General features: G+C 50.7%; 1 protein-coding gene across 4 annotated transcripts in view; it reads left to right on the top strand.

Moving 5' to 3' along the window:
• The window catches only part of SGSM1 (small G protein signaling modulator 1), an 89,869-nt gene that overhangs the window by 44,629 nt on the left and 32,850 nt on the right, over positions 1-12,390 (top strand). For 3 of the 4 annotated variants that reach the window (XM_044244049.1, XM_044244051.1, XM_044244052.1), the window contains 5 exons: positions 2,729-2,796; positions 3,872-4,035; positions 4,433-4,565; positions 8,630-8,794; positions 11,062-11,200. In XM_044244049.1, coding sequence (XP_044099984.1) covers positions 2,729-2,796; positions 3,872-4,035; positions 4,433-4,565; positions 8,630-8,794; positions 11,062-11,200 — 669 coding nt within the window. The remainder of the gene's footprint in view (positions 1-2,728; positions 2,797-3,871; positions 4,036-4,432; positions 4,566-8,629; positions 8,795-11,061; positions 11,201-12,390) is intronic. The other variant, XM_044244050.1, reaches the window with a different exon arrangement.

Below are 12,390 nucleotides of genomic sequence, written 5' to 3'. Positions count from 1 at the left end.
GATCTATAAGGCTCATCAAAGCCTTTGGGGTCATGCTCTGAAGAAACTCAGAAACCAGGGATTCCCTGCTGCAATCCCCTGTCCCAGCACAATAAGGAAGGGCCCTAGAAGGAACACAGACAGAAGAAAGGCACTGTGCAGAGTGTGTCCGGCCTGATTATTTCAGCTCAAGGAGTCCTGCCAGCTACATATATAAAATAAGGGCTCTTTTCACAGAACATAAACAGAACACCATTATTGCATTCTGTTTTGTGTTAGGCTTCCGTGTGAGGAACCCCAGGCCTTGGTGTGATTGATGCTATTCTCTAAGCTGGCCACTTACTGTGCTGAGGTGGCCATCTGTCTTCAGAGACAGTCAATGGGAGGTACAGTCTGTTTTGGGCTGGGCCACATAACAGCTCCAGCCAGATTCCAGGGCTCTGAAACCCTCCCCGAGGAACAGTGCAGGGCTGATGAGATGCCCCTGGTCTAGGACCTTGTTTCAGCCTATTCATCTTAAACCCCGGGCCTTCCCTGACTTGCCAGCTAAATTTGGATTACATGGAGCCCTGAATCTCCTTCATAGCATTTATAAAATCGTGCTCACGTAATAAATCTGTGCCCACCCATATACCAGCTGTTACATTCTAGACCTCATTTCCATGAAGGCAAGGATTCTTTCATGCTCATGTCTTCTCTCCAGCACCTGCCACCCGTCAGTGCCCGGATAATCTTTGTGAAATGAAGCAGGGAAGTCAGGGGACCTGGATTCATTCATCAGATATTGACAGAGCACCTGTGATGTGCTAGGCCCTGGGCTAAATGAGAGAGAGCAGATGAAGAAAAGGAGAGGAAAACCTTTACCTTTTCAGAGTTTATCTTGTATTTACATTATACTGGAGGGAACACGAATATGTGGGTAAATGCATAAATGTACTTTGCAAAACCACGTGTTTGCTCAATCCTCATCTCCATGGGTGACTTGAGGTATGTTTCTCTTTATTTCTGGACCTCAGTTTCCCCGCTTCTATCAAATGAGGGGGCTAGGTAAGTGATCTCCCTGAACTCTCAGAGGGTTCCCAAAGGGTTTACAGGGGCTCCCCATACACTGAAGTCTCTTCTGTCAAACCTCACAGCCCGAGGGCCCTGCTCGTTGGTTGGACTTAAGCCCAGAGTAGTATGGGCAGACAACTTTTAATGCTGTTTCAGAGAAACACTGAACCAAAGGATTGCCAAGCAACCCCCACCCCCCTCCTGCTCAGATCACTGGGGTTTCCATCTTTCTGCCTCACCTTTTCCTCTGTGAACAGGCACATCATAGACACATCGATATTTGGTTCCAGTGGAGTCTGCACTTTCAAGGTCATTACTGATGGGGCTGGAGACTTCCCCTGCCTGGGCTCTGAAACCCCCCATCAATCCTTGTTACTCCTGCCTGGAACCTGGAGCTCAGTGAAGGAGAAAAAGCCAGTGGGCAGAAACATCGGGGTTAGCATGTAGGAAATGGGAGCACCCAGGGGTTCCGGTGTCTCTTTGGGGACCAAGAGATGATGAAAGAAGGCGGAGTGGTCCTCATCTGAGGAGCTTCAGGACCTCTTCTCTTGTCCCCCTCCCCAGTACCCTCTCTTATACAATGAGGGTCAGAGATCCCCAGCTGGCTTTCCTAGTGTACACAAGGAAATATCACCCAAGAGTGATATTTGGGTGATATTTGGGTGGCTATTTGAACTCTGGAGTCAGTGTGCACTTGGCTCAGATCTCAGCCCTGCCATGTGGAGAAGCAGCTGGAATTCCCCCCACAGCCGCTTCACAGACCAGTTTGGGAGTTTCTTAGGACCTACCCTTACTATGTGACCCAGCAGTTCTACTTTAGGAAGCTGTTAAAACAAGTAAAATGAAAACAGAAGCTCAGTTCTTGCTCGTTCCCAGTTGAGTGATCTTGGACAGTCAGCTTCCCCTTCCCGAGTCTCAGTTTGTTCATCTGCTGTAAAATGGGGATGCGGTTATGGAAGCTTGGAATAGGCATACAGGAAAGAGTCAGTGAGAAAATGCAGGTAGAGCCCTTAGCTGGGAGGCTGGAACCTGGAGCCTGTTTGAGTCAAGTTACACAGCTCCAAAGGGACTGTGGCCACAGCTCCTCCTTGCTGATGTCCGGTGGTAGTTGGAGAGTTGCTCTGTTTACTGGGTGCCCTAGGGCAGCCATTAGCTCTGAATATTATTCTCTGAGAATCTTGCAGAAGTGAGCAAAACCCAGTCACTGCCCAGTTCAGCACCTCTCGGGGAAACAGGAGAAAACAAACCATTGCAACCCTAGGAGATGGGCACGATGCAGGAGTCTGGGGAAGGACCTCCTGGCTAAGACTCACATGCAAGGGGCTCCGTAGAGGCTGCTACTCTGAAAACCCCTGTATGCTTGGCTGCCCTCTGAGAATGTTCGCTCCATGGGCCCTGGGAAGGTTGACTGTGGTGCAGACCAGAGCAGGAAGGTCCCTTAGAGAGCTTCTCTTCCAACTTCCTCATGTTGCAGCTAGGGAAATTGAGGCCCAGAGAGGAGAAGGGACTGATTCAGTATAGTTGGTGGAAGTGGGATTTGAAGTCTGACAAACAGATGTTGGGGACTGGTGGGTCTAGTGACCTACCAGTGAGAAGGGTGCAGAAGCCCATGAGTGTGGTCTTCTGGCCTTCTGGTCCCTTTGCCACGACGGGGTAAGTAGGCACCCTGTGGACCTAACCATCCCTCCACTTCTAGCGTCTACTGGGACTATGCCATGACCATCCGCCTAGAGGAGATTGTGTATCTGCACTGCCACCAGCAAGGTAGGGACCGTGGGGGGAGCACGAGGCTGGGGTGTTCCTCCTGCCTCCCTGCCTGGCCCCACATCCTTATTACCGGTGTAGCCTCAAACAAGTGAATTCTCCTCACTGAGCCTCAGTTTCCCCATCTATGAAATGGAAGCACAGCAGCACCTTCTCTTGGCCTTGTTGTGAACATCCTATGATGAATGATAAGGGCTCAGCATCCAACCCATGGTGTTAGTAGCTAACACCTACTGAGCTCTTGTGATGTGCCAAGCAGGGCTCTACACAGCTTAGCACAAAGTCACATAGCCTGGAAGCTCCAGAGTTTGGACTCGAAATCAGGTCTTTGTCATTCCAAAGCTGGTGCTCTGAAGATCCAGGATTAATCACTAGCATTCTCCTTTAAAGCTCAGAGAAGGTACATTCAGAAAAAGCAGGCCATCCTGCTGTAGGAAGCTGGGGATCTGTGTCCCAAGATAAGAAACATTAAGCTTATTGAGTCAGACAAACCTAGGTTCAGATCCAGGCCCTACTGTGCAGCCCTGGGCAAGGTACATAGCCTCTCTGAGCCTTGGCTCCATCATTTGTAAAATAGACCATAATAGATAGGCCTCACAGGTCTATTTTGAGTAGTCAAAATACTCAGAAGACACTGCCTTTAATGTGCTGTGCTTACATACATACATTGCTAGCACAATACGTGCTAGCAAGTGAAATACTGCCTTGAGAAGGGAAAGATCTGAAAGGCCCCATACAAAAATAGGTCAGGTTGATTCAGAGAGGGTGCTTGAGAAGCATCGGATGTTTGGGGGCACCATTTCCCTTCAGTGGGTGACTTCACAGAGGCCAGCCATACTGTTCTGGACCATGTCCTATACCACCCAGTCAGTGACCCTAGCAGGTGGGATTTAAGAAGCCCAGTGGAGGTTAAAAACTGCTCCCGACCTTCTGCCCAGGCCTTTCCCAGAGCCTTGGAGCAGGTCCCTGGGACTGTCTTGGCCTGCCTGGGGGGATGTGTGTGCCGGGAGTGCCCCATCCCCATGCCTCATAGTGACTTCCCATTGGGTCTCCTCTGGCTGGGTCATGGTGGCAGTGGACAGCGGCGGGACAGTGGTGCTGGTCAGCCAGGATGGGATCCAGAGGCCGCCCTTCCGCTTCCCCAAGGGAGGACACCTCCTGCAGTTCCTCTCGTGCCTGGAAAACGGGCTGCTCCCTCATGGGCAGCTGGACCCTCCACTCTGGTCTCAGCGGGGAAAGGTGAGTGATCGCAGAGGCCCCGGGGAGGCTGGAGTGGGGGGTCAGCTGTGGGGAGTGATCATCTTTTTGAGGGAGAGAGGGAGGGAGGAGCATGAGCTCATGCACAAGCAGGGTGGGAAAGGGATGGGTGAGCAGGAGAATCCCAAGCAGGTTCATGCCCGGCGTGGAGCCTGAAAATTGGGGCTCAGTCTCACAGCTCTGAGATCATGACCTGAGCCGAAATCAAGAGTCAGATGCTTAACTGACTGAGCCACCCAGGTGCCTGGGGCAGTGGTCATTTTTGCCCGTGGATCCTTACATGGCTTTGTGGGCACATATCCCACTGAAATCCTCAGACTGTACAGATTGTGGGGACAGGCGTATCCCAAGGACTGTGCAATGGGCCACATTCTTTCAGGGCAAAGTATTTCCCAAGCTGCGCAAGAGAAGCCCTCAGGGTTCTGCTGAGTCCACGTCTTCAGACAAGGAAGATGACGAGGCCACAGATTACGTGTTCAGGATCATCTACCCCGGCATGCAGTCTGAATTTGGTAAGCTGACCCGCCTCTGGGCTCCCTGGATCCACAGTTAGCTGACCATGTGAAGGATGTCCAGGTGTTTGGGATTAGAAGACCAGTCTGGACTGGTCTGGACTCTGGAGTCAGCAGGGGTTGGGGGGGGGGTACTTGAAACCGGGGAGTTAGTATCTCGGTTTCTTCCCAAATGAGAACCACAGGTGACTTAGCTTAATAATAAAGATGTATCTACTCAGGACGTGGCCTGGGGTAGTGGCCGTGGGCTCTGGAATCCTGGTTGAACTGGGGCAAGTTTCTTCACCCCCTGTGTCTTGGTTTCCCCATCTGCAAAATGGGGATGTTCACAGCACCTGGGACATAGGGCCCTTGTGGGGATTACATGAGCTAAGACTCTTGGCACAGACCACGTAACGTACATTATAGCCGCTGTTACAGGGTTGTTCTTTTACTTTGATACATTGTCAGGATTCAATGAGAGAAAGAGGTGGTCAATGTAAAGTCTGTAGAATAAAGTCCCACACACAGTAGGCCCTCAAGAAATGGCAGTGAAAACAGCAGAGGGGAAGCAAAGCACGGGGAGCTGGCACCTGGGACACTAATGTATGTCCAGTGCATTGCATGGCGGCTCGCATGGTGCCAATGCTTGGTTCACACAGACTCTTACTCTCAAGGTCATCATCACCACAGGGTTATCATGAGGGTTACATAAGGCAATAGTTGAGAAGTTCTTCGAAAGAGGCCTGGCATTTATGAAGCATCCTATGGATGTCTGTTCAACAACTCGATATTAAGCTGTAGGTTCCTTTTGTCCACCTCCTTATATTTAACCTTTAGTGGCCCTGTTGTTCCGTCTGAGGGATAATGGCTCTGAGCCTCCCCTTGCATTACTAACTGCAGCTGGGCCACGAGAGGCTCTCTGGAAAGCAGATGTCCTTCTGGCAAGGGTAGGCTAACCATGCCAGGCCTCATGTTTCTGCATCACCGAGAGCCCAAGAGTATCCTGAAGTATTCATCACTACATCTCTTCCTACCCAGGAACAGGGTCTGGAACCCTCTCAGCCTGTTGGGAGGACCATGAGTCTTACTGCCCCACCAGAGAGCTGATTGATCAGAGGAGCCCGATGCCTTGGGCCTGCGTTCCCAGGAAACTCTCTGCACAGGGTCTCATCCAACAAACAATGTTTAGGCACCTGCTGGGAGCCAGGCTGGGTGCTGGGTATCTTTCTTCCTTGGGGGCAGTCCATGTAAGTGTATTGTGGTTCTGCACGTGTCAGCAGAAGAGACACTGGCTGTGCCTACCCACACCCCTCTGTGCCTGCCACTCTGCAGCCAGCCCCATCCTAGAGTGCCTTCTGCCCATGGCGGGGGCAGGGGGAGTAGGAAGTGTCAGGGAGTCAGAGCCTCACTGGAGCAGCCCTCAGCCAAAGATGGGCAGGAGTCGGTGTCTCAATGCCCTGGCTCTCTCGCGCCCCACCCCCCAGCAAGAAAGCCCTGGCCTGTGTGTTCTACACATCTCCCAGAGACCCCTCTCCCTTCCGCTGGGAGATCAAGCACCAGTTGCCCATGGTGGTGACCCACATGGTAACCCTTGGCAGAACCTTCTCGTGTCGCTTCACCTCTCTCCTACCCGTGTTTCTTGGAAACATCTCCCAGATATGCTCCTGGGACTTGAATTCTTGTCTGCCCCTGGGGAAACCCCAGTGGACTCAGTTTAACTAGAACAAAGCTTCTCAGTGGTAGCACCACTGACATTTTAGATGGAATAATTCTTGGTGGTTGTTGGGAAGGGACACTATGGGCCTTATAGGATATCAGGCAGCATCCCTGTCATCCCCCTGGCCCCCGACTAACTGCCATCTGCCCACACCCCACCACTAAGTGGGGACAACCAGAAATGTCTCCAGGCACTGCTGGGTTCCCACTGGGAGCAGAATCGCCCCCTGCACTCACCTGTGCCCCTTCAGTGTGGCCAAGTGACTTGCCCTCTGCGGGCCTCATTTCCTTGTCTATAGAATGGGGAGGACAGCCCCATTCTGTTCCCATACAGGATCCTATTCTGAGGAGTTAGTGTCAGACACCTAACTTGAAATGCTTGACAGACGCTCCGTCAGTAATACTGGGTACTGTGTGCCAAGCCTGCCTTTGTCCCTCCAATGTTGTAACTAATTTAATCCTCATCACAGTCTTCCTAGGCAGGTACCAGCGTCCTCAGCAACCTCTGTTTTTCAGAAGAGGAAACGGAGGCACAGAAAGTTTGAGAAACTGGTTCAGAGAGGCATAGTTAATCCTTGGCATGGTTGGAATTTAAGCCCGGGTGCCCTGGCTCCAGAGCTTGCAGATTGTTTTGACAGATTATGGTCTCACCCATTTCCTCCCCAAGTTCTGATTCAGCCCACATGGTAATGGCACTCCATCCTTGGTTGATTTTCTCCAGGGGCCTGAGCCTCAACAGAGCTAACACAAATAATCATGTGTGGTTTTCATCTTTGAGAGCAAGAAAGTCCTTCCTGAAGAAGTGCCCAAGTCAGAAATGGGCAAACTTCCTCCTGTGGTCCAAATTTGGCCCACTGCCTGTTTTTGTAAATAAAGTTTTATTGGAACACAGCCACGCCCACTCCTAGCCATATTTTGTGTGGCTGCTTTCACACCCCAGCAGTGGAGTGGGATTGTAGTGACAGAGATCGTATGGCCCACAAAGCCAAAAATATTTACTATCTATCTGGCCCTTTATAGAAAAAGTTTGTGGATGCCTGCGGTAAGGAATAAGAGAGGAGTTTGGGCCTGTGGGAGGGATGATGTGGCCATAAATGGTTCTAAACCCCCTCTCAGTATCTTCATGCCTCCATCTCCAACACCTGGTCCTTGGGCACAGAGGAGGCAGAGACCAGTTTTGAAACGTGGAGTCAGGTTCAGAGTCAGAGGAGGGCATTTCCAGACTCCCATGTTGCTGGGACTGTCTGTACCATCTGGTGTGGTAGGCGTGAGCCTCATGCAGCTCCCAAGCACTTGAAATGCAACGAATTCGAATGGAGATGTGCCCTAAGTGCGAAAGACACTCACATTCTGAAGACTTTGGAGGAAAACCAGAAAAGAATACAAAATATCTTACCAGTCATTTTATACTGACTCTCAGTTAAAATGGTCACATTAGGGATATACTGGGTTAAACAGAATATATTGCTGAAATTGATTTCATCTGTTTCTTTTCCTCCTTTCTGTGTGGCTATGGGAAACTTCTAAATTAAGCATGTGGCTCGAGGTGGATTCCTATTGAACAGAGATGGTCTAGGGCAGGGCTGACATACTGGACTGAATAATGATGTGTGATGTGTTTGGTGGGGGTGGGGTGTCTTGTGTCTGGCTTCTACCCACTGGATAGATGCCAGTAGCATCTACCAAATTCTCAGGTTGTAACAATAATAAATGTCTCCAGACATTGCCAAAAGCCCTTGAGGGGACAGAATTGCCCCCATTGAGAACTGCTGGTCTAGATAGAGCATGGATAATATGGGGCGGTGGGAGGGGATATCAGTCAGAAGACTATGAATAGGGTCTTGGGGTCTGATGCCCTGGGTCGGAATCCCATCTCCACTCTTTGTTCCCTGGGTGGTCTTAGACATGATGCTTACATCTGTGCCTCAGTTCCCAAGTCTGGAAAACGGGATAGTAATACTTGCTCTGAGTAGGTGATAGCTGTCATTAGTGGAAAGAGAAGCAGGACCTCAGTGAGAAAAGGCTCTTAATGCCAGTTACCGCCTGCTAGGGCTGTGGGTGGTTAAGCACTGTTGTCCTTCTGAGCCTCAGTTTCCACTTCCGCAGAATGGGAGAAGAGATGGATCCCCGATGGGGTCACTAAGGATGAGAAAGCAAGCCTGTGCCTGCACAGCAGGCAGCACATAGTAGGGCATTTGACAAACATCAGCATTCTTTCTTCCTTGATGCCAACACAGTACATGGGAGCTATGCAGAGCCAGGCAGGGGAGAGGTAAAGCCCTGAAGGGTGGGTTCTTCGGCTGTTTCTGTGTTCTTCCCACCTCAGACATTTCATTTCACTGGTGTTTTTTGTTTTGTGTCTCAAGTTGCTCCTGACCCCCTGGGCAGCACTGCCTTCGATTCCGTGAGACCCGCCTGGATGGTGGTTCCTGCCGGCCGGTCTGTGCTGGTGGTGGCAAGGGGCGGTCCATGGGCACGAACTGGATGGGGCACCGCCTTCCCCAGGCCGGGCCTGAAGCAGCAGCCCCCCAGTAATGTTGGGGCACCTCCCACACCTGGGGCTGAGTGCTGGCCACCTCTGCCATCTTGTCATTTGAGTCTTGGTCCCCAGGGTGAGGGAAGCAGGAGCCAAACAGATGCCCTCATGCTGTCCAGCCTCCATGTGGCAGAATGCTGCTAAGAGTGTTGTGGGATCTGTAGGGAAGGGGTCCACTGGTGATGCTGGCAGAGTGTGAGGGGCTGGGACTGAGGCATACGGGCCACACCTTGCTGAAACTGATCCGTGCTTCCCTGAGATTGGTGGAGACCTGGGGATGCTTTTCTAGAACATTTTACAGGGGCTCACTGGTCTTTCGTGGTCAGCTTATCAGTGAGTCAGCTTGGGGAGGATATTTGTGCACTGTCATGGGTAGGGCTGGGCCCTGTCTGCTCCTGAGCTCAGATAACAGGTGACCCTGGGTCCACAACTCCCCCCTTGCAGCCCGAGAGAAGAGACCAAGATTACCCGTTATCCTTGGAAGGCATGGCCTGTGGGACAGGTGGACACCCTTCTCAGTCTCCTAGGTCAGAGCTTGGCAAACTAGGGCCCACAGGCCAGAGCCAGCCTCATTCAGTGAGACCCATGAGCTAAGAATGGTTTTTACATTTTTTTTAATGATTGAAAAAAAATCAAAAGAATCGTAATATTTGTGACCTGTGAAAAATGATACGAAAGTCAGATTTCAGTATCCATAAGTAAAGTTTTTTTTTAATATTTTATATATTCGTTAGAGACACAGCAAGAGAGGGAACACAAGCAGGGGGAGTGGGAGAGGGAGAAGCAGGCTTCCCACTGAGCTGGGAGCCTGATGCAGGGCTCGATCCCAGGACTGGGATCTTGACCCAAGCCGAAGGAAGACACTTAATGACTGAGCCACCCAGATGCCCCCATAAATAAAGTTTTTTTCTTTTTTAAATATTTTATTTATTTATTTGACAGAGATCACAAGAGAGGCAGGCAAAGAAAGGGGGAAGCAGGCTCCCCACTGAGCAGAGACCCCAATGTGGGGCTCAATCCCTGGACCCCGAGATCATGACCTGAGCTGAAGGCAGAGTCCCAACCCACTGAGCCACCCAGGTGCCCCCCATAAATAAAGTTTTATTGGAACCTAGCCATGCTCACGTGTTTTCATCTTGTGGATGGCTGTTTTGCACGATGACGGCAAAATTGAGTGGTTGTGATTGTGGCCAAAGGGTTCACAAACCATAAAATGTTTACTCTCTGGCCCTTGATGGAAAATTGCCTACTGAGCCCTGTCCTAGAAAAAATATAGTCTTTGCACCTGTCTGGAACTGCCAAGAGGCCAGAAAGTTAATGATAGAAATTATAATGTGTGAGTCACCATTGTGTTTTCCATGCAGCTATGGAGACATGGTGATTTCCATAGAGCTGGAAGAGAAGGCAGGGAGGGAAACTCTGAGTGCTGTATCCTGGGAGCCCAAGATCAGGAACACCAATATCCATATTAGGAGATCAGTTATACCCTCTTGGTTCTCGAACGTGGCTGCTGTTATTAAAATTGTCTTTTGATATACAGACTTAAAGGCTCTGTCTCCAGGAGGTTTAAGTTCAGTAGGTCATGGGTGGGATACAGGCATATGGCTTTTTAATAAGCACCCCCATGATTCTGGGTGGGGGTCCCTCACCCGTTGGAGACCTATTGATGGAACAGCTATATGGCTCAGGATGATGGACAGTGTAGGTGGGCTCATCAGCAGGAACTCCCCTGGGTCCCTTGCCCTTGGGAACCCTGCCTCATCTATTGAGTTAGACTCCCTTCTGTCTCTCTACTAGAGACTCTCACTCCCAGAGAGTCTATCTCTGGGGACTCAGGACCATCATCCTTCCCCAGAAGTCCCCATCAGGCTCCTCTCCCTTCTTGTCAGCCTCCTGTGAGGACACTTGAATGACAACATGGTGAAGCTTGGCTTCCTGTTCTGGTACTGGGTCTGTTTTCTTGGGTCTTGTCTCCCTTTCTATCTTTCCCCCTACACCCCACTTCTTCCTCTCTCTTCAGCTATCTTCAGCTCTGCCTGTCTGCTGAGGGTCCCGGGTCTTGGTGGTAGCTTTCACTGAATCAGGTGGGTTCATCGGTCTGGGTCAGATAATGATTGGGGTTGCTGTCTCTGACTGTCAAATTCAGGGTCTTTCCCTGTCCCCGTGCTGGCCTAGAGGTGAGCTGCTTGCTTTGGGATGAGGTTTCTGTGACCCACATAGGCCTCACCAGATCTCTTGCTCCATGCCTCCTGTCCACCATAGTCCCCCAGGACCTAATGGATGTCTCCGTGAGCAACCTACCACCCTTATGGCAACCCAGCCCCCGGAAATCCTCCTGCTCGTCCTGCTCACAGAGTGGCTTGGTCGACGGCGGCTCATCCAATGGCTGCAACCATGAGAGGTATGAGGGCCTTAATCTGTGGGTGGAGGTTATGGAGGGATTTTCCAAAGATTTGTAGATGCCCATTCCTTGCCTAGCACTGAATTCAGAAGAGGAACATAAGTTATGGAATCGTCGAGGAACATAAGTTATGGAATATAAGTTATGGAATAGCCTTGTGGAGTCCTAGCTGTCTTTGCTTCCTTCCATGTATCAGTCAGGATAACCAAGGTTATGTTGCAGTAACAAACAGTCCTGAAATCTCAGTTGCTCAGTAGAACAAAGGATGATTTATCATGCATACCATGTGTCTCTCGTGGGTCAGCTGGGGGCTCTGCTTGGGGCACATTAAAGGGCCTGGCTGATGGAGCCAAACTATCTAGAATATTCCCAGTCCCAGTGACAGAGTGAAAGGTGGCTCTGGGGCACCTGGACAACAATGAGAGGCTCCACCTTGGATGCAGGACATACTCTCTCTGCTCATGCCTCATTGACCCCATCCACAGCAGGCCAGGAAGCACAGTCCTGTCATGCTCCTGGAAGGCAGAAACTAGAAATACTACTCACTGCCAACCACATGTGCCTCAGTTTGCTCCTCCACTGAATGGGGATATAAGTGCTTGCTTTGTTTCGCTATCGTAAGGACAAATCAGATACCAGTTTAACGTGGCCAGCATGTGGTACCCAGTGCCTGGCAATGTTCAGTAAGTAACGCTTCTTATTTTATTGGATAAAGTTTGATCCCCCAGATCATCTCTGTCCTGGCCCATAGATCTCATGTGTCTTCAGAGCTGCCCAGTGCAATAATGAGACTGGTCTTGATTCCCAGATGACCCCACCTGGCCTGCCTGGGGAGAATGGAATCCCTTTTTCCATGCTGGGCCTCTGGCCCAGTGGGTGGTCCAGTCTTCAGCCATAGGAGCTCAAGGGGTGGGAGCTGGCATCACATTTTTGTAGTCATCTAAGGCCTGGCTTTCAGCACATGGTCCAAAAGCAGAATCTCCATTTAACTTGATCCTAAACTCATGTGCGCATTGTCAGTTTGAGAAGCACCCCAGTAACCAGAGTTTCTCCCATTTGTGTGCTTCAGAACCAGCAGGGGGAGGTGACACTGCTTCTGAGACAACTTCCATAGGGGTCCTGATCCAATAGTTGTGTGCGGGGCCCAGGAATCCACATGTTGGAGAAATGCCAAGTGATTCTTGGGCTGT

Source organism: Neovison vison, chromosome 3 (genome assembly GCF_020171115.1).
Source record: "Neovison vison isolate M4711 chromosome 3, ASM_NN_V1, whole genome shotgun sequence".
In the NCBI taxonomy this organism is placed as follows: Eukaryota; Metazoa; Chordata; class Mammalia; order Carnivora; family Mustelidae; genus Neogale; species Neogale vison.
Note: the sequence above shows the minus strand (reverse complement) of the source record. Positions and strands in the feature narration are given on the sequence as shown.